The sequence below is a fragment of the Dermacentor andersoni genome, chromosome 8 (genome assembly GCF_023375885.2).
Source record: "Dermacentor andersoni chromosome 8, qqDerAnde1_hic_scaffold, whole genome shotgun sequence".
Classification (NCBI taxonomy): domain Eukaryota; kingdom Metazoa; phylum Arthropoda; class Arachnida; order Ixodida; family Ixodidae; genus Dermacentor; species Dermacentor andersoni.
Genome location: NC_092821.1, coordinates 140,234,871 through 140,253,538, shown reverse-complemented (window position 1 = coordinate 140,253,538; position 18,668 = coordinate 140,234,871). Strand labels below are relative to the sequence as shown.

The 18,668-nt window shown below is 45.4% G+C and overlaps 1 protein-coding gene across 4 annotated transcripts in view; it reads right to left on the bottom strand.

Annotated features, from left to right (window-relative positions):
* The window catches only part of LOC129380157 (uncharacterized), a 35,091-nt gene extending 17,474 nt beyond the window's left edge, over window positions 1-17,617 (bottom strand). For 2 of the 4 annotated variants that reach the window (XR_011896147.1, XM_072289976.1), the window contains exons 1-10: window positions 17,512-17,617; window positions 15,086-15,184; window positions 13,847-13,947; window positions 11,802-11,911; window positions 9,562-9,672; window positions 8,298-8,403; window positions 7,059-7,158; window positions 4,450-4,558; window positions 2,796-2,921; window positions 12-120 (exon numbers count right to left, since the gene is read on the bottom strand). Coding sequence is in view for 1 of the 4 variants with exons in the window: in XM_072289976.1 (XP_072146077.1) it covers window positions 12-120; window positions 2,796-2,921; window positions 4,450-4,558; window positions 7,059-7,158; window positions 8,298-8,403; window positions 9,562-9,612 (601 nt within the window). In the remaining 3 variants the exon portion in view is untranslated. Of the gene's footprint in view, window positions 1-11; window positions 125-2,795; window positions 2,922-4,449; window positions 4,559-7,058; window positions 7,159-8,297; window positions 8,404-9,561; window positions 9,673-11,801; window positions 11,912-13,846; window positions 13,948-15,085; window positions 15,185-17,511 lie in introns of all 4 variants that reach the window. The other 2 variants (XR_011896149.1, XR_011896148.1) reach the window with 2 other exon arrangements.
* Between the last annotated feature and the right edge of the window lie 1,051 nt (window positions 17,618-18,668).

The window sequence follows — 18,668 nt, the reverse complement described above, 5'->3', positions numbered from 1 at the left end:
GCATTACTCACCCGAGGTGACGGAGGAGGCAGCAATGTCTGCTGCGGTGACGAGTGCGTGGTGGCGGTGCACGTAACTGATCGTCCCAGCGGGCCCACTAAGCCCGCTTGGGCTGAAACACTGTCTGCGTAAAAAAGTGCAGCGTTGAGGTGAGCTGCTTGCTAGCAGTAATGAGCGGAGTTTCATGCCATCAAACTATACCGAATTCGTATTCAGTGCGGTAGCTTTTCCGTGTTGGCTCCTCCCTCGTGTAAATACCCCGACAGGAGCCTTTAAGGCATACCCATTAGGGGCCTTTAAGGCATATATACCCATTAGGGGCCTTTAAGGCATACATATCCATTAGGGGCCTTTAAGGCATATATACCCGTTAGGGGCCTTTAAGGCATATATACCCGTTAGGGGCCTTTAAGGCATAACCGTTAGGGGCCTTTAAGGCATATCCGTTAGCGGCCTTTAAGGCATACCCATTAGGGGCCTTTAAGGGTACCCAACAGGCACCTTTAAGAGATACTGAGCAGGCACCCTTAAAGGACACCCAACAGGGACCTTTAAGGGATACCCAACAGGGACCTTTAAGGGATTAATAAATGATGGAGACTACAATGAACAATAGGGGGAAAATTCGGCGATTTGGTATACTCAAGCGATTCGGTATGCATCAAGCGAGCAACGCAAGCCCAGAATGGAATACATGGCATGGCTTGCCGTCATGACTCAGGACTTTGGAATGTCAGCACGGTGGTGCGCCGAAGACACAGCCATCCGACCCTGTCATCAAGGCCACGCTGCGGCAAATAATGAATGTCTTGCAGCTGCTACTGTCTGGTCTAATTACGCCAGTGTAGCCCCAACTGCTGCGAAGATTGTGCACGCTATAGACAGTCCCCGCGCTATACGCTGCAGTAGCCTCGATCCCTGGTCGTGAAGATCAATATATAAGTGTGCGCGTACGCTTCGGTCAGAACCACTGCGCAGCTCTCATTGCCGCGAGCTACACCGTACCACACTTCTTCCTGAGGTGAGTTCACCTTTCTTCCATACCATTCTTTCTTTTGTCACATAATCGCATAGACGAGTGCGCAAGTAGAATATTGTGCAAAAAGAATATTGTGCAAAAAGAATATAGCGCGAAAAGAATATTGCGCAAAAAGAATATTGCGCAAAAAGAATATTGCGCAAAAAGAATATTGCGCAAGAAGAATATTGCGCAAGAAGAATATTGCGCAAGAAGAATACTATGCAAGAAGAATACTATGCAAGAAGTGTGCAAGATGAGTGTGCAAGAGGAGTATGATGCAATGCAGGAACAGCATCCAACCGCCGCGGTAGACCATCGGCTATGGCGTTGCTCTTCTGCGCGCTCGAAGTCGCGGGTTCGATTAGCGGCAACGGAGACCGACTTTTGATGGGGGCAAGGTGCAGAATCTTTCGCGTACTTACATTTGGGTGCCCGTTTAAAGAATCCAAGGTGGTCACCATTATTCCGGATACCCACCGCTACCGCGCACGTCAATCGGAGCATGGTTTTGGCACATAAAACCGCAGAATGTGTTGAGAGGACACCGCACTGTGTCCATATTGCTTGCCTTCGTATTAAGTTTTTTCTTCTTGTTTTGCACTGCTCGAATTAAGTATGAAATGCCAAGGCGACCAGTAAACCGTACTACTTTCGCTGTCTTCGTCTAACGTCGTTAAATCTACAACAGGGCAGACTGGCAATGTAACGTTGGTAAATGGTAAACCTATTCTTGTTTCGCGTTCGAAATCTGCCTACATGTGTTTCGAATGAGTGCCGAAAGGAACGGCATGTCGCAAGGACGTACTTCACCAGCGCAGAGGTCTTCCCGGGAATAGTACGGAAACTACGCTGCACAATAATGTACACCACCCGCCGTGGTTGCTCAGTGGCTATGCTGTTAGGCTGCTGAGCACAAGGTCGCGGGATCGAATCCCGGCCACGGCGGCCGCATTTCGATGGGGGCGAAATGCGAAAACATCCGTGTACTTGGATTTAGGTTTAGAACCACAGGTGGTCTAAATTTCCCGAGTCCGCTACGGCGTGCCTCATAATCAGAAAGTGGTTTTGGCACGTAAAACCCCATAATTATTATAAAATAATTTACACCCTTAAATGTAAAAAAAAGATAGTGTAAATAGGTCTATATTTTAATTCACACCCTTGAACTCAAAAAAAGGGGCGTAAGGCTGGAAGTTAAAACCGACTTAGTTTTTTTTTTTTACTTTTAAGGGTGTAAATTTACAGTGAGACGAGCACGAGAAAAAAAGAAGTACAATACAAGCGCTTGAGTTGTGATCGTCTTCTTCATCTTACTGTAAAATAATTTACGCCCATAAAAGCAAAAATGAAAAAAAATGGTGTAAATGGGTCTATAACTAACACCCTTACACCCAGACTTTGCTAGATGTTAAATGAGCACACATATGCCTTCCATGGTACGCCCTGCTCATCTGTAGTAAAAAAAAGAAACTATTCACTGCAAGTGAAATTTTCTCGCAACTGTGTACTGCTCGTCTGCAGTACCCCGTCAAAATCTAGAGATGGGAACGTTTCGTGAACGTAGTCCCTTCCGCGAAAATGCGGGTACACTGTAAAATAATTTACACCCTTAAAAGTGATAAAGGGTGTAAATATGTCTATAACTCACATCTTTAGGGTGTATGTTATATTATTCACACCCTAAGGGTGTAAGTTATGGACACATTTACACCCTTTTCACTTTTAAGGGTGCAAATTATTTTACAGTGTACTTCGGACGTCTTTGTGAACTCACCCATATACGGGCCGGGCCGGCATGGTGCACCGCTGAGAAGAAGCCATCATAGCATGTTGCACGGAAGATGCCATCGACCCGCCACATCCAGAACAGTGGACAGTTCCCAATAACGGCGGTGCACACCTAAATGGAGACGTGAGAGTTCTTGTTTTACGTGTGCGTTAGCTTTCAAGTGCACCTGGTGGAACGTGAAAGCGTTCCGCAAGAAACTAACCCAGCCTAACGTAAGCTGTTAGGGGTATGACGACATCTGGTATGCGGCTGTGGCTTCACGCGAGTGCGCTAATTAGGTTTAGTTTTAATATTACATCATAAGTCCCGTTATTACGTACGCGTCTCGTTTTGTTTTGAGCCAGTACTCGCGGGTAGACGAGGTATAGGCGCACAAGCTACAGACTCAATTTTGTCCGCGTTGTGAACCCCGCAAATCTTCCGGTCGAGAGTTTCGGGTAGCCATGTTGGCGTAAGAAGCGCGCCTAGTGCTCGAGCTTACGTATTGTTCAGGTTTTTGCTTCCAGAGGTGAGCTGCTTGCTAGGAGTAATGAGCGGAGTTTCATGCCATCAAACTATACTGAATTCGTATTCGGTGTGGTGGCTTTTCCGTGTTTGCTCCTCCCTCGTGTAAATACCCCGACAGGAGCCTTTAAGGCATACCCATTAGGGGCCTTTAAGGGCACCCAACAGGCGCCTTTAAGAGATACTGAACAGGTACCCTTAAACGATACCCAACAGGTACCCTTAAAGGATACCCAACAGGGACCTTTAAGGGATACCCAACAGGGACCTTTAAGGGATTAATAAATGATGGAGACAACAATGAACAACAGGTGGGAAATTCGTCGATTTGTTATACTCAAGCGATTCGGTATGCATCAAGCGAGCAACGCAAGCCCAGAATGGAATACATGGCATGGCTTGCCGTCATGACTCGGGACTTTTTTCCAAATTTTTTCCAAATTGAGCTATCAGAAAGCAGCCGAGGCACCTTGATAAGACGTTTGTCTCTACAACGTGCAGTATATGAATGGATTGCGCAGATAAGAATAAATTTTTTACGTACACGTATTAAAGGCAGATTTAATTAGAGATAAAGACGGAAATATTCGTCGGAACGATTTTTGCCGGTGTGTGCAAAGTCCCCTGCATGTTACTGCTCTGCACTGGGGAGGTAATACCTGCAATGGTACGCCCACCTTTCTGAGGCACTTTGCCCCTTTTCGCGACTTCTATGCAACAGTGTAACGCGTAACCCAACTCGCCGAGTCGTAATGATTTGCTCGTGAGGTGTGCCTACTTAAGAAGTACGTATTTTGAAGAATCCCTCATCTATTGTGCACTCGTTTATAGGGTACACCTTTGAACCATTTCTTCCCGAAACAGTAACATTTATCGGTTAAGGCTGGGTTCAGCTTCAGGCACGTGCAAAAATATCGGTTCGCGTGTTGTGTGCGGTTTTTCAGGTTCGGGTTTTCGTTCGGTTAGACACTCCGGCTGGTAACCGAAGCGTAGCATGCTGGTCAGCTGTTCCACGACGTTTCTTTTAATGAAAATCCACTGCAAATAACTTACGCCCACCAATCTCGCCTGACGATTAAAACAACGTTTACGCACAATTCTAGCCAAGGGTATTCAACAACGGGTTCTCGCTTACCGTTCTTACCGGCGCGTTTCTCTGCGCTCCTTTGCTCAATGTCGAATCGGTTACTTCAACAGAACCATGGCCACACACCGTTCGCGCCGGTGGATGCCACGGTAGACCGCTGCGATTAGAGCAGAGGGCGTAAGTGTTGGAGCCCCTGTCAAGGCGAGTTTTAAAGTAAAAAAAAAACGCGAGCACAGAGACGTGAAGTTTACAGCTCCATTTGCTAAAGATAACCGTGCCATGACACGGCAACAGTTCACGTAGGATGGGAACGAACGATTAGCAGATGGGACGAGTTCTTGTGTTTCTATTTACTTCGCTCCCTCCGTCTGTATCTGTCTAAACCTCAAGGCAATCGTACATATTCAAATGTAGAACGCCATGAGGCACTGCGCACGTGCGAAGTATACCAAATTATACTTGTAACGCAATATTTTGTTGAAGAAGGACAAAGTTTAGGCAAAGCCATTTAATAATCATTCCCCCGCTGCAGTTTCCGTATTTTCTTTTTCAGGAGATATGTCTTGTCAACTTTGCATACGCATAAAGGACATTGGAGTCACTTGTCGCTCGCGTTGATGTGTTGAATCACATCGCAACACTTAAGGTAGGAATAGTACTAAAGCTTATGTACAGCCCTGCCTCGAGCAAGAGAGAATACGGCTACAGAAACTAACGTTTGACAAACAAGCTCCAGAAGCATTCTTTGGAAACTTCAGCCATTTTGTCATATATGTATGACGTAAACCCGTGAGCAAAAGTATACGGACCACAGCGTCACCAAAAAGAAAGCACATAATTCTTCGTGATTTAACACGCATGAACGGAAACTGACGAGTGCAGTAGAAAATTCGTGATGCCAAATTTGGCCTGCAGTTCACAGACAGAGGGGGAAATGAGTTATCGCGCAATCCTTGGTCCGTATACTTTTGCTCACGGGTGTACGTCCGTACCTAGCCTCACTCACGCCAACTTTGGCCAATGGGCATGTGTACTGATAAACAGGTTGGGAATGTACAGCCCGAACCAAGGGGTATGTGATAATGGGCATGTGTCCCTAGATATATGTACCTCAACAGACAATGTGGTCACTGGATGTATGCAACCGGGCATGTAACTGAATAGGCAATTGCCCTATCCGGTAAGACCGGGCGTGAACAATCTCGACCGATTCTCAAGAATAGGTATGCGCAAACGGGTAAGTACCCGACTAGACAAGCAGAACTATCAGAGATAAGTGAAAAAGGAAACAAGAGAAATCGAATAAGCTAGCTACAGAGAGGTTAGAAATTCGCCATCATCGAAGGCAGCTTATCGTGGGGACCCGAGTGTGGAGAGAGCGAGGAAGGCGGATCCACGGAGATTACGACGTCGATAACGTAAAATTGAAGTCGGCTCCACAGAAGCGAACAATATGGCAATGCAGTGCGTCGCTGCATTGTTTGAAGGCTAACATCATTAACGTCGATGTTCTTCGTGTGTGCTTTGTTCCGAAGCTTAACTTCAGATGAATGACCTCAAAGTGCCGTCCCAACAGGCAAGCAATGCTTCCTTTAAAATCATGGGGCTTTACCGAAGCTTTACTTAAAGATGAACGACCTACTTAAATACCTCAAAGTGCCGAATTCTGTAAATGGTACGAAAAATGCCTACTATCGAATGGAACATGAAATCAAAATTAATTGCCATAGATCGCGACATGGACGGAAGGTTCGACTTTCTGAGCGAGCCACCATTTTCTAGTACGTTATGTTCAACGTGAATTGAATGAAATTTATCACATTTCCCCACCAATTTCTTCTTGTATTGTGCACAGTAGATGATATGACACAATCGAGAGCTATTGTAGAAATATTCGGATTTCCGTATAGACCGTTTTCAATGAGAATTCTGTATCAATATATATATATATATATATATATATATATATATATATATATATATATATATATATATATATATATATATATATATATATATATATATATATATTTGTGGCTCCGAAGCAGGCTAAAAATAAATTCAGATTGAAAGGCCTCGTTTGCCGGTTTTTGGCTTCAGAGAAACAAAAAGATCTTGAATGGTCACATGCTCGTGCACGTGATCAGGAAGTGCACTGTGCTGGAAATATCAAATTTCAAGTTCATAAATTTTGTAATGTATACTTTTTTTAGACGTGGAGGTAGTCTCGCTGCCCATTTTCGCTTCTTCAACTCGGAGTTCTGTTTACCTTTTCTTTTTCATTCGCAGATGCTTCGTGGTCGCACATGCGAAGATTCATGGCGGTTCAAATCAACTTGCACTGACAGCGCCAAACTATGCGATTTTACGCCGAGCCTCATAAACTAGGCGCCAATTTTTGTCCAAAAGCTGCATACACGGCAATTTGGGCAGCCGGTGACTATCGCCTCTTTTGTTAGTAATACAAAAAAAAAATTGTTTGGAGATGGTAAACAGACATGACGCACAGCGACGATGTCAGCGATGCTGAAGCCAGATTTATTGCTGATAACGCATTCGTATTGTTCGAAGCCTTAACGTTACTGCTGCACATGAGGTCGATAATAATGAAAAAAATGAATATAGCAAGATAAAACGATGTTACATGCAAAACGTACCACAGGTAAAAGAGAAGCAGCAGCCATGAGCAGCTTCGCTGACGAGCACATGACGGCGTCGCACGTGACTGATTGCCGTTTCCGTTTCCGCCAAAGCAGCCTGCACCACATAGGGAACTGTTGAGCGGCGGAGTATTCTGCCTTTGGCGGAGCTTCTCCGTTGACACGGAGAAGCTTCACGCCAAAGGCAGAATACGGATATATTAGAACAGCTTGTACATAATCTTACATATAAGTGGGCAGCTAGGACGTTGATGACGAAGGTAAAAGAATTCAGCAAGACACATCTACTTGTAACGAATTCTGAGGATCGGACGGGCTTTGAGATATGTGCCGTTAATGTTTCCGTAAATATGCACTATTGTTCCGCTCTTCATTGGGCTTTTATGCTTTGAAGTACAAGAGTACCTACAGAGTGCCCATGTATTCAGCCAATACATGGATGGATACGCCTTGCGAACTCATAAGCTGCAATTTGTAAATTATGTTCTGTGCGATAAAATAATTCAAAAGGTCATTAATGACATTTTAGTTAGTATGGTGTGCAGTTTCATTCCTTGTGGAAGTAATGTCCGCCTCTTTGGGATACACCTGAACGACTAGAATTATGCTATCTTCCACACGTGATCTGTAAAAATTATGTATGGTCTAAAAAATCTGAGTCTCACCCGAAAGGCGAAGAATTTAGTGGACGGCTAAATGATGCAAGCATAGAAGCTTTATCGGCAGTATGAACTTCGCTTACAAACTAAATCAACAAGCATGGTGTCACGCGCCCAAAAGCAAAGGAACACCTCATTCGATGATCGCGGAAACACTCAAACTGCGAACTAACGTTCGTGCAGCCTCTCGCTTCAACGCGAACAAATCGTCGAGAACACAGCGCGTACAAAGATTTGAGCCCCCCGCGCCCCTAGCCTCTGTACTCATCACAGTTCGCTTTCGAGACAAGGCACGCGGCCACGCCATACGCAACAGCCGCTGGAGTAGAACGCACCCCCCCGCCTGCCCTCCCGCCGGTGCCTTTCGCGCGACGGAAGACGGCACGCTTCCTCCGCGCTGTTCCCTCTAGCGCACCCGAGAGTGAGACGCCGCCATCACCGGCTCACCCTCGCACACGTTTCCACGCGCACATGCAGCATACGGCGTGCAGCGATGGTGTTGTCTTCCGACCCCGATGGCGACGCGGACGGCAGAAACGCGCCTGGGAATGGAATAACAAACGTCCAGTATGTTCACCAGAGAAGCCGGCGACGCCACGATCCTGTGTCGCCGGCCAGACGGCGCTGCACGCAACTGGTCGACACAGCGGTTGCAGCAGGCCCGCTTCGCACTGACGCGCAACCTGCGGAAGCAATACAACGTCGAAGTTAGCTGCTTGTTCAAAGTAACGAGACGATTTTCACTAGTACGAGGGGTAAAGTTGAATTTGTACAGCATGATATAATTAGGTGTGCAAACAGAACATAACCCAAGAACATTAAGGAACACAGGAACCACTTTCTGGACGATTAATGTTGAGCTTGAGAGTTTACGAACAGGGACCTGTGACGTACGGCCAGATGGTATCGAGCCGATTTAAAATGTATCGCGTCGCACAAAAGTAGTCTGTAACAGGACCACTAGGAAAGGCACACTCCCGATATGGCGAGAATACACTAGTTGAAAGACTAGTGTACTAGTGTAAAGAGGCCGTAGTAGAACGCTGGCTCCATCCCCCTTCCTCGCCTCCCCCGGGCGCCTCGCAACGTGGGTGCTCCGCTTTCATCCCTTTCGCGCCGTCGAGATTAAGCCGCCGATCGTAGGCTCCCCTCTCACGCTTTTCACTCGCACATGCAGCGTAGAGCCTGCGGCGACGTAGTTATCGCCCTTATACTTTATAGCGAACATCACGGCGACGGCAGAAATGCGCCTGGAGTGTCCATAGAACCGCGGCATTGGCTCAATTGGTTAGAGCATCGCACGCGTAATGCGAAGACGCGGGATCGTTCCCCACCTGCGGCAAGTTCTTTTTTCATCCACTTGCATTGCCATTAATTTATCGTTTCTTTATTTCACTTGGTAAGTACAAGTAATTTCCTCTATGTTTTCCTTGGCGTCTTTGTTGGCTTCTCATGATATGACTACGTAGATTACCTGGCAGATAAAAGAAAGTTTTCGTGTAGTTCTCACCAAACGACTTTGCCCGCATCGCACGTATCCTCCCTGCTAACTCCGTCGCTGAGCGTCCGACTTATTGCTTCAAGACCATCATGACCGCGCACAATTGGTGGAGTGCAATGCCACAGCTGGCCGCTGCTAATGCCAGAAGGCTTACCAAAGTGAGGAACAGTGCAATATATGTGTCCTGACCTGGCCAGTGAACCGACATCATGTTCCAGTTTTATATTCGAAGTAATTTTTTTTGTGTAAAGCAGGAAAGAGCTTCACATACGTGATCAACATACATGGCTCACATGAGTCACGTGGTGAATACCTACATAGAACTTTTCTATATTCTTACAATGTGCATAAAAAATGGCGATACGTTCGCAGACAGGAATGACGAAGGCATTGGGTCTTGGCCCACAGCGGTCGGCCGGTTGCGGCTCTTTTCCGTCTAGATCGCTGGTCCCTGTCAAAAGCAGAAGCGTTTTCAAAGGAAGGTTTAAAATACGTTGTAGGGACGTTGCAATAGTACTTCTTGAGGCTGAATTGAAAAACATTAAAACTTTCCCATCTTGGTATTCACAGGGTTGGAAAGGTTGTCATTACACTGTACATGGTAAAGCAAGCTTTGTTAACAGGAGATTTTTTTTTTTTTTTTTTTTGCAAATCCAGGGGTCTTCGAAATGCACGCGACCATGCAATATCGTAAGATAAAGGCGGTAATGCTGTCCTATTAACATCTGTGTATGCTTTCGGGGCCAAGTCAGAAAGGAATTTTATCTCTGGAGATGATAAACCGAAGAAAAAAAAAACCTGTGGAGTTAGAAAGGCCTGGGTAGGTGGTGTCTCGTGGTGCCACTATTGTATTACGTTTGTGACAATGCAACATTCAGGCTTTACCTGGCGAAAAGACGCAGGTGCTGGATATTGGCACGAAAAAAAATATTTGCTGGGAAATTCTACATCTGATCACAATTTAAGTGCGATTGATTGTGGCTCTGTCGGGAAACTGGCTTTCTCAGGGACGCGTCATGCTATAGTACCTTAATTATGTGCAATGTTATTAGATGACGGTTATCAGAGTTTGGCTTTTCGTGTTAACTTGTGCACAGTGGACACATTCGGGAAGTTAGAGTTATTCTGATTTTTTAATACAAGCTGATTGGAAACCGAATCGAATGCAACCTTGTTTGATGTCTTGAAAATACTTAAAATATTCGGACACCCTTAATCTGATTCAAATGTGCTCAATATAACACAGAACGAAGCGAACACCTTTTTCGTTTTCTAAATGTAGGTGGCGCTATGAAAATTATAGCGATACATCTCTCACTGCTTGCGTACGCAAAAATAACATACTACATATACACGAAAGGAAAATACACATATGGATTATGCAATTGGACGTAACATTAGGTACTCTTTGAGGTTACAAAGTATCACGTAATTCTAATGATGTAATGATCTGCGCAGTAACCGTTGCAAATCTCGAGCAACCATACTACGAAACGAGCAGAGTGACCCTTTTGTGACCTCTGCACTAAGGTACCTATATACGGGGCGTTTTTTTTTTCTGCACCAAATTTTATAAGGATTGCCTACGGCAGATAGCCCAATTGTAACCCTTGATGATGAGGCCGTCATTACTTCTACGAGAAAAAAAAATTCAGCTGAGTAACTACCGCAATTACAATAATTAACGTTTCGATTAGTTAGTTTACGTCACATATTTGAATCTACGAATTACAGCCGCTGAGTTCGCACGGCCTATCCCCTTGGAACGAATAATCTGGACAGCACCAGTTCAGAGATATTGTTCTTTAAGTGTCGGTCGATATGCTGTCGAAATGCATTGGTGTTCCAGTTACTTTTTGGGCTTCAATTCATAACACAGCGCTTTCTTAAAAAAAGTAAATGGAACGCCAATGCATAAATCTTTCTGGGAAGAGCCCATGTATTTCATGAATACATGGATGGGTGGATCGCCTTGCGAACTCGCCAGCTGCAATTCTTAATTGCATTATGTGCCATAATGTAATTACCTATAAAGTTCATTATAAATTTTTAATGAGGCATCTGAGTAATGCACCTGGAATGGCCAGAATTATGTTATTTGCGACAAGTGATTTGTAATGGTCCAAAGTCGCAGTTTCTTCAGAAAGGCGAAGCATCGATTGCGATTTTTTAACTAAATAGCGAACAACGCATTTCACTCGACGATGGCGGAAACTCGCTGTTAAAACGGTGGACTGAGGAAGCCAGCAGCAGCAGCGATCGACTGAACCTACGTTATCAGTTCGGGTTCAGTCGCCGCATGAACTCATGCAGCGACTTGAAGAAAAGAGCGCTACGAAGACGCGGACTAAAAGAGGAACATGTACGACGGAGAAGACGCTTAGGGTTCGAGTTCGGTTGGACACCCTGGCTTGTAACTGATGTGTAGCATGCCGTCAGCTGTTCACGCGATGTTTCTACTACTGAAAATCTACTACAAACAACTTATGTGCGCCAATCTCACCTGGCGATAAAAAATACGCTTATGCACAGTTCTCACCAACGGTATTCATCAACGGGTTCTCATCGAAGCTGTCTCACCAAACGGTGTGCTCCGCAGTGATCAGAGCACTTTTGCTCAATGTCGAATCGATTACTTCATAGAACCATGGCCACACACAGTCCGCGGAGTTGGATGCCACGGTAGACCGCTGCGACTAAAGCAGGGGGGCGTAAGCGTGAGCGTACTCGACAAGGCGAGTTAAAGTTAAAAAAAGAAACGATGACAGAAGCACGAAGTTTCCAACTCAATTTGCTACAGGGAAACTTGGCGCGGCCCTAGTTTACATAGGATGAGAATGAACGATTAGTAGATGGATTACTCCCCATATTTGTGCTCGTGGCTTCGAAAGTGAGTGTTTCCCATTTACTTCGCTTCGCTCCGCCTTTGACGGTCTAAATTTAGAAGCAGTCGTATATATTCAAATGTACAGCGCACATGCAAAGTATACCAGATTGTACCTTTAAAGCTATATATCGTTGAAAAACGCGGAGCTACCTGAGGAGATGACGTCGGTAACGTAAAATGATAACTCGCCTCCATAAAAGCGAACGATATGTCAGTACAGTGTGTTGCTACATTGTTTCAATGCTAATATGATTAACGTTGATATTCGTGTGTGCGTTGTTCCGAAACTTCTTCAGATGAATGACCTAATTAAATAATTCTAGATGCCGTCCCAACATGAATGCAATGCTTAAGCCTCTTTTTTTTGCAATAGTGGATGCTTGTGGCGCATCTGAATCGAAAGTTCTAATACTCCCCAAGAAAACATTGCACTTATTTCGTTAGTGTACGTTACAGTTGTTAGTTTACCTATAGAAAATCGCTACTAAGTGCATGCGCCTAGTTATAATTGATAACGTTCATTCTGTATACGCAATGTAATTTATACGAAAATAAAAACACCCATTTCCACCCGGTTTTTAACGTCGGTATTGGCTTTCGCAGTTCTAACTGTAGAAAGGGCCCGATCCCTTAACATCGATGTCGTGTTAGACCGTGCTGTGATTGAAACATAAAACGAGATTGTCTCAACATTAACAACAATCGTCTCGACCAACAATTAACAGTGCGGCACTCGACCGTGTTGGACGATAATCACGGCATATTGACATTGCCGTGGGCCTCGTAAACTGGTCCGAACTGTCGCGGACAAATGACACTTTCTGCCAGTCAGCGAAAAAAACGTCGAGGACTCGCGCACTCCTCGATAGAAAAGTTATTAGGACGGACATCTACGGACATCTACAGTTCCGAACACGTTCCCGCACTTTCATCCCTTGAACAAGCGATGAGAATCGCATCGAGAAACAGAGTTGACACTCCACTTTCTTGAGAATAGAACAGCCCCGCGACGAACGCGATGAGGTTCACGACACAGCAGCGCCTATATGTAAAGCGAAGGATTCTTTCAGTCGCGGACCTCTTGAATGCGAAGGCATTCGCCGCTACCATGTCGCAAACCTCGCTTACACCATTGAATGCCCCCTTATGAACAGAAAGATATTCAGAGAGCCTAGACGATTTTGGTATTCGTCGCCGCTATGACGTAACCCTCGTGAAGGCCTTGACGTGGCCGCTGAGTAACGAGACCTTCAAAGCATGCGTGACTAGTCAAAGAACAACGGCTTTTTCTAGCGACAAGTCTCGTCACATGGACGACTTTTACTATGGCGACACGCTTAACAACACTGCCCTGCCACGCGATCTGCGAAGGTGCACTGTTATTCAAAATTTCGAATGCATTGACTGATCAAGTCGCACCTCTATAGCTCAGGGCCTCTCAGTACATAGGGATCGAGAAATTCCGTTTCTTGGCAACCACTTCGCCATATGTATGAAGTTATTAATTTAAAAATAAGTCATCTTCAGGCGACTCTAGGCAAGCTTATTTTTTTTTATTTACAGAATCAATGATTTTCTTTAATTAGTAAAAGTTACATATTTGAAAGAGAGCTCAATCAACACAAGTTTAGAGCCCCAAGCAATTGTTTTAGAATTAGATTTGGGAATACTATGCCCTCAACCAGAATGCCACTTTCTAACACCATTAGGATTGAAGTAAGTGCCAGAGGGTTCTCACCGTGTTCACAGAAGGCTATGCATCTTTTGCAGGGATGCAAGGCGCTGTTTCTTGGCTGACGTCAGTCGACCGGCGAGGGCTCTCGAGTATCGACCCTTTCCCTGTAAAGAGCGGAATGTTTTTAGAAGAACCTCTATAGCTGTGGGCCTCTTAGTACATAGGAATGGAGAAATTGCGTTTCTTGGCAAACACTTCTTCAAATATAATGTGCTGATTAATTAAAAGATAAGTTATCTTCAAGCGACTCTAGGCAAGCTGATTTTTTTATTTACGCCATCAATGTTTTTTTTTTAATTATTAAAGTTGTAAAGTTGAAAGGGAACTCAATCTACACAAACAGTCTAGAGCTCCAGCTCAGCAGTAACAACTTAATGAATTCTGTAAACTACGCCTAATACGCACACCTAAAGCGAGTCATGTTGATGCAATATACATCGTACTGAAGTGTAGCAGTAATATGTGAGTAGCACGCTTGTAGACCCCCCGTGAATGCATTCAAAACTCCAATCGTTTTGGAATCTTACGAACATTTGGGAATTCTATGCCATCAGTCAGAATGCCACTTTCTAACATCGCTAGGATGTGACTCTCTCTCCTAAATGCTAACTTCCCAGCAGTTGTCACATAAAAGGATTTGTTGTCACATAAAAAGAGGGAATTCGTGGCTGGTTCCGAGTTAAAGCATTCATTAAGGTTTCATAATAATTGCGCACAGCTTTACGCTGTACGTCAATCAACCGGCGAGGGCTCTCCGAGTGTCGTCCTTTACCCTGTAAAGAGCGGTAATTTTTTTTAGAAGGTTCACAACTGGATGCAGGAGGGCGTGATTGATTGAAGGGCCAGGTATGGCCAAAGAGCGCCATGCAGGGGGCATGAATAGTAGCTTTTATGCAATTAGCATTCTTTGGGAACTTCAGCTGGATTGAAGCATTTCTGCCAGTCTCGTAAACTAGGCACTATTTTCTTCGTTCGAAAGCAGTTAACTTTGATAACTCGGACAGCTGGCGACCATAGGCAGCATATCTTGGGTTAGTAATAAAGAAAGTTTGGAAATGGACGTGCACTGCGATCCGTGCCAATGATGCTCAAGCCAGATAATGCCGATAACTATTTCGTATTTTTCGAAGCCCCAGCGATAACGTTATACATTCACTCTCGGTACGCAAAGATACTGTCTCACACGGTCGACTGAAAAAAGAATGTAACATGGTGGTAAACCACGCTCCATGCAACACATACCGCTGGTAACAAAGAAGCAGCAGCCATGACGGCTTCGTTGACGAGCACATGACGGCGTCGCACATGATTGATCGCCGTCTCCGTTTCCGCCAAAGCAGCCTGCACCACAGAGGCAACGTTAAGCGGCTCGTAGAAGAAATCGAGAAGTGAAACGCCGAGGCAAAATTACGGCGACATTTGGACAGCTTGCATTGACCCTTTTCGCGAAGCAGTTTACTCTAGAGAAACGAGGTGGCGCAACTGGGTTTCCGCTAAACCACTGGGCTCCATTCACGCTGCGAAATATGAAGCGGTGGAATGAAGACGTGCGCAGTAGTTGGTTGAGAAGATTGTGACCGGCATATTAAGGAATGGAATGAATCTGTGTCTTCAAGTTCACGGAGCGCTGCTACATAAAAACTGCCTGTGTAGCCCGCTATTTCGCAATGAACGTCTTCCCTCGACGATAAAAAAAAGATCCCTCATCCACCAGCGTTGTAGCGCTAACCTCGAAGGAAAACACTTCAACCCCGAAACGTCTGCGCGAGTGAGTGCCGATCGTTACACGTTGATAGAGGGCGTAGCAAAGCCTCTTGCCAAGTTTCTCGCACGTTATCTACGCACACCCACCCAAACTCGCAAGCGAAATCACGCCCACTATATATCGCCAACACATGCAAGATTATGTGAACGGGCGCATACTTGAATGAATGCGCCGAAACATGGGTGACGGCTACTACACCGACAGCACACTAATGTTCGAAGCAGAACGTTTCGTAACAGTTAACGAAGTAAGCGAGTGACTACAGCGACAATATGTATTTGCTACATGCTATTACAACGTACAGAGCATCTATACGTTACAAGCCTTGCGCCCAGAAAGAACGGTGTACGAACGATGTATACTTTACTATTGAGTCAGAAACGTGACAAGCCGCTGCTCAAAGAACGAAGAGCTAAACACACTGACACTAATTCAATTCATAAGCGGAAAGTTGGGGTAGCTTCGAATACATTTTTAGCCTCGCTTTTATTACGAACACCAATTACGCTGTCCGCGCTGTTTGAACTTTTGAAGCTGTAGCGGAAGCTTCGCGTGTCGTCCGCGAGTCACCATCTGCGATATCCGCCGAAACATAGGCTTGCAGAGTCGCGTCGGCGTCGTGTACATCCATTGGGGTCACAGAGGCTACGGAGGAAGCTGACGCAAGCAATGGACGCGTCACCACGTGATCAAACATGGCAGCGCCCACAGGACCACCGTGAAAAGGGTCAGTAGCATCGTGCATATACAAGTGGAAAACTCGGACGCTGATGACGAAGATGAAAGAACACAGGAGAAACCTTTTGAAAGACTGAAGAAAAAAAGAATGATGAAATTTGCGAATTGCAGCCGGTGAGCTTGCAAGTCTTCTTGTAGCGTATGCTGAGGAACGCACGGGTTTTGATGTATGCGCCTTGAAAGTGTCGGTAAATTTGCACTATTGTGCCGCTGTTCAATGTGGTCTTGTGCTGATGAAGCACAATATTACCTGGAGAGAGCCCATGTGTTTCGTGAATAGATGGATGGACACGCAGTAATTATAATAAAATGTAATTATTAATTTTTAATTATACATATATGCAATTATTGGCTACATTAGCGTTGTCGCGCTATCTTTCATGATCACCGGGATAATTTCCTGTGCAAGTAATTTTCGCCTATTTGAGCAATACACCAGAACAACTAGAATTACGTTATCTTCCACTGGTGATTTGTAAAAGTTCTGTATGGTCTAAAAAAATGTGACTTTTGCCCGAAACGCGAAGCATCGATTGCGATAAAAAATTAGTAGGCAGGTATACGAACTAAGGATAATAGTTTATCTCTCGCATAAAGATGTAAACATTCGCTTGCTAACTAAATGAACAAGCATGGTATCACGCGAGCAAAAGCAAACGAGCACGTCTCACTCGGTATGAGGAAGCGCGGCAGCAGCAGCGAGCGAATTGACCTTCGCGCAGTTTCTCGCTTCAACGCCAACGAAGTGTCGAGAACACAGCGCCCACGAAGCATTGAGCCCTCTGAGCATCTAGACTTTGTAGTGATCGCGGCCAAGCCATACATCTAGACAAGTTGGCCCGCGGCCAAGCCATACATTCTACTCCAGCCGCTGGAGCAGAATGCCCCTCGCGGTCCTTCCCCTCTCCCCAGTGCCTTTCGTGCGACGGAAGGCGACGCGCTTCCTCCCCGCTTTCCTCCGTTGAGCACGCGAGAAGGAGCCGCCATCGCCGGCTCAGCATCGCACGCTTTCACTAGCGCACGCAACATACGGCGTGCAGCGATGATGTTAGCACCCTTAGACTTTAGAGATATCACGGCGACGCCGACGCCAACTGTGACGACGAGGGCAGAAATGCGCCTGGAGTGTCCATATAGCCGAATAACAAACGTCTGGTATGCTCACCAGAGAAGGCGGCGATGCCACGCTTCGGTGTCGCTGGCCAGACCGCGCTGCACGCAACTGGTCGTCACAGCGCTTGTAGCAAGCCCGCTTCCACTGACGCGTCGCCTGCGCTAACAATACAACGTTGAAGTTAGTTGCGTGCTCGCAGCAATGAGACGAGTTTCAGGACATTGTATAATTCAGTGTGCAAACAGAATATAGCCGAAGAACATGAGGCAACACAGGCGCAGTTACTGTAAGATTAATGTTGAGCTTCAGAGTTTACGAACAGTGGCCTGTGACGTACGGCTAGATGATACTAGTATCGAGCCGATTTAAAGTGTATCGAATGGTGCAAAATCGAGATATATGACAGGCCCACCAGTGAAGCCACCCTCTCGATATGGCGAGCATACACTCTAGCTTAAAGAATGATTTTGCCTCTGTGCTCAACATAGCATGCACTAATCATGTGCGTCATCAGCGATGCAGAGACAATCGACCGCGTATCCGCAGAAACAAGCAACAGAATGCCACAGATGATCAAGCACGTCCCCCTTCACTACTGCACAGAATGCGCAGAAACACGGTAACGCTGAGTTCATTGAGTTGTGCAGTGTGTGTAAGGAATTCTGCAAGGTTTAATGTGAATCATATAGCACGCAAATCTGGCGCTACGCTTGCCGCAGTGGAGTGCTTTGCCGTTAAGCCGCATTCAAAATATGCGCAGCGCAGTTATTCGTATAACATGTCAACGAATGTCACCATACTGTCACCGAAAGGACATCTTGTCATTTTTCGTCGCGATTGTGTTGCGCTGTTAAAAAATGAACACCAGAAATGTCGCTGCCGTTGTTTTTTCGACCTTGATATTGTAGCGAGTTTGCCGCTTTTGATCTGTGTACTTGGTTTATGTTCCCGCTACCCAATGCCACATGTAGGGGCCTTTTAACGTATGTTAGAAGTGGAATAAACTAAATACGCACGAAGGAATTCGTCGAACCCTTATGATCTGCGAGATTGCTCAAAATGAATATGGAACAAAGAGCATGGGTCTTGATTCTGGCTTCAATGAAACAAAAGATCAATGAATGGTTTCTGGAAACGTTTATTATCCTGCAAATTCGCTTATTACTGTTCCTAAAGTTCGCTTATTACGCACACTCTGCAATGTTTTA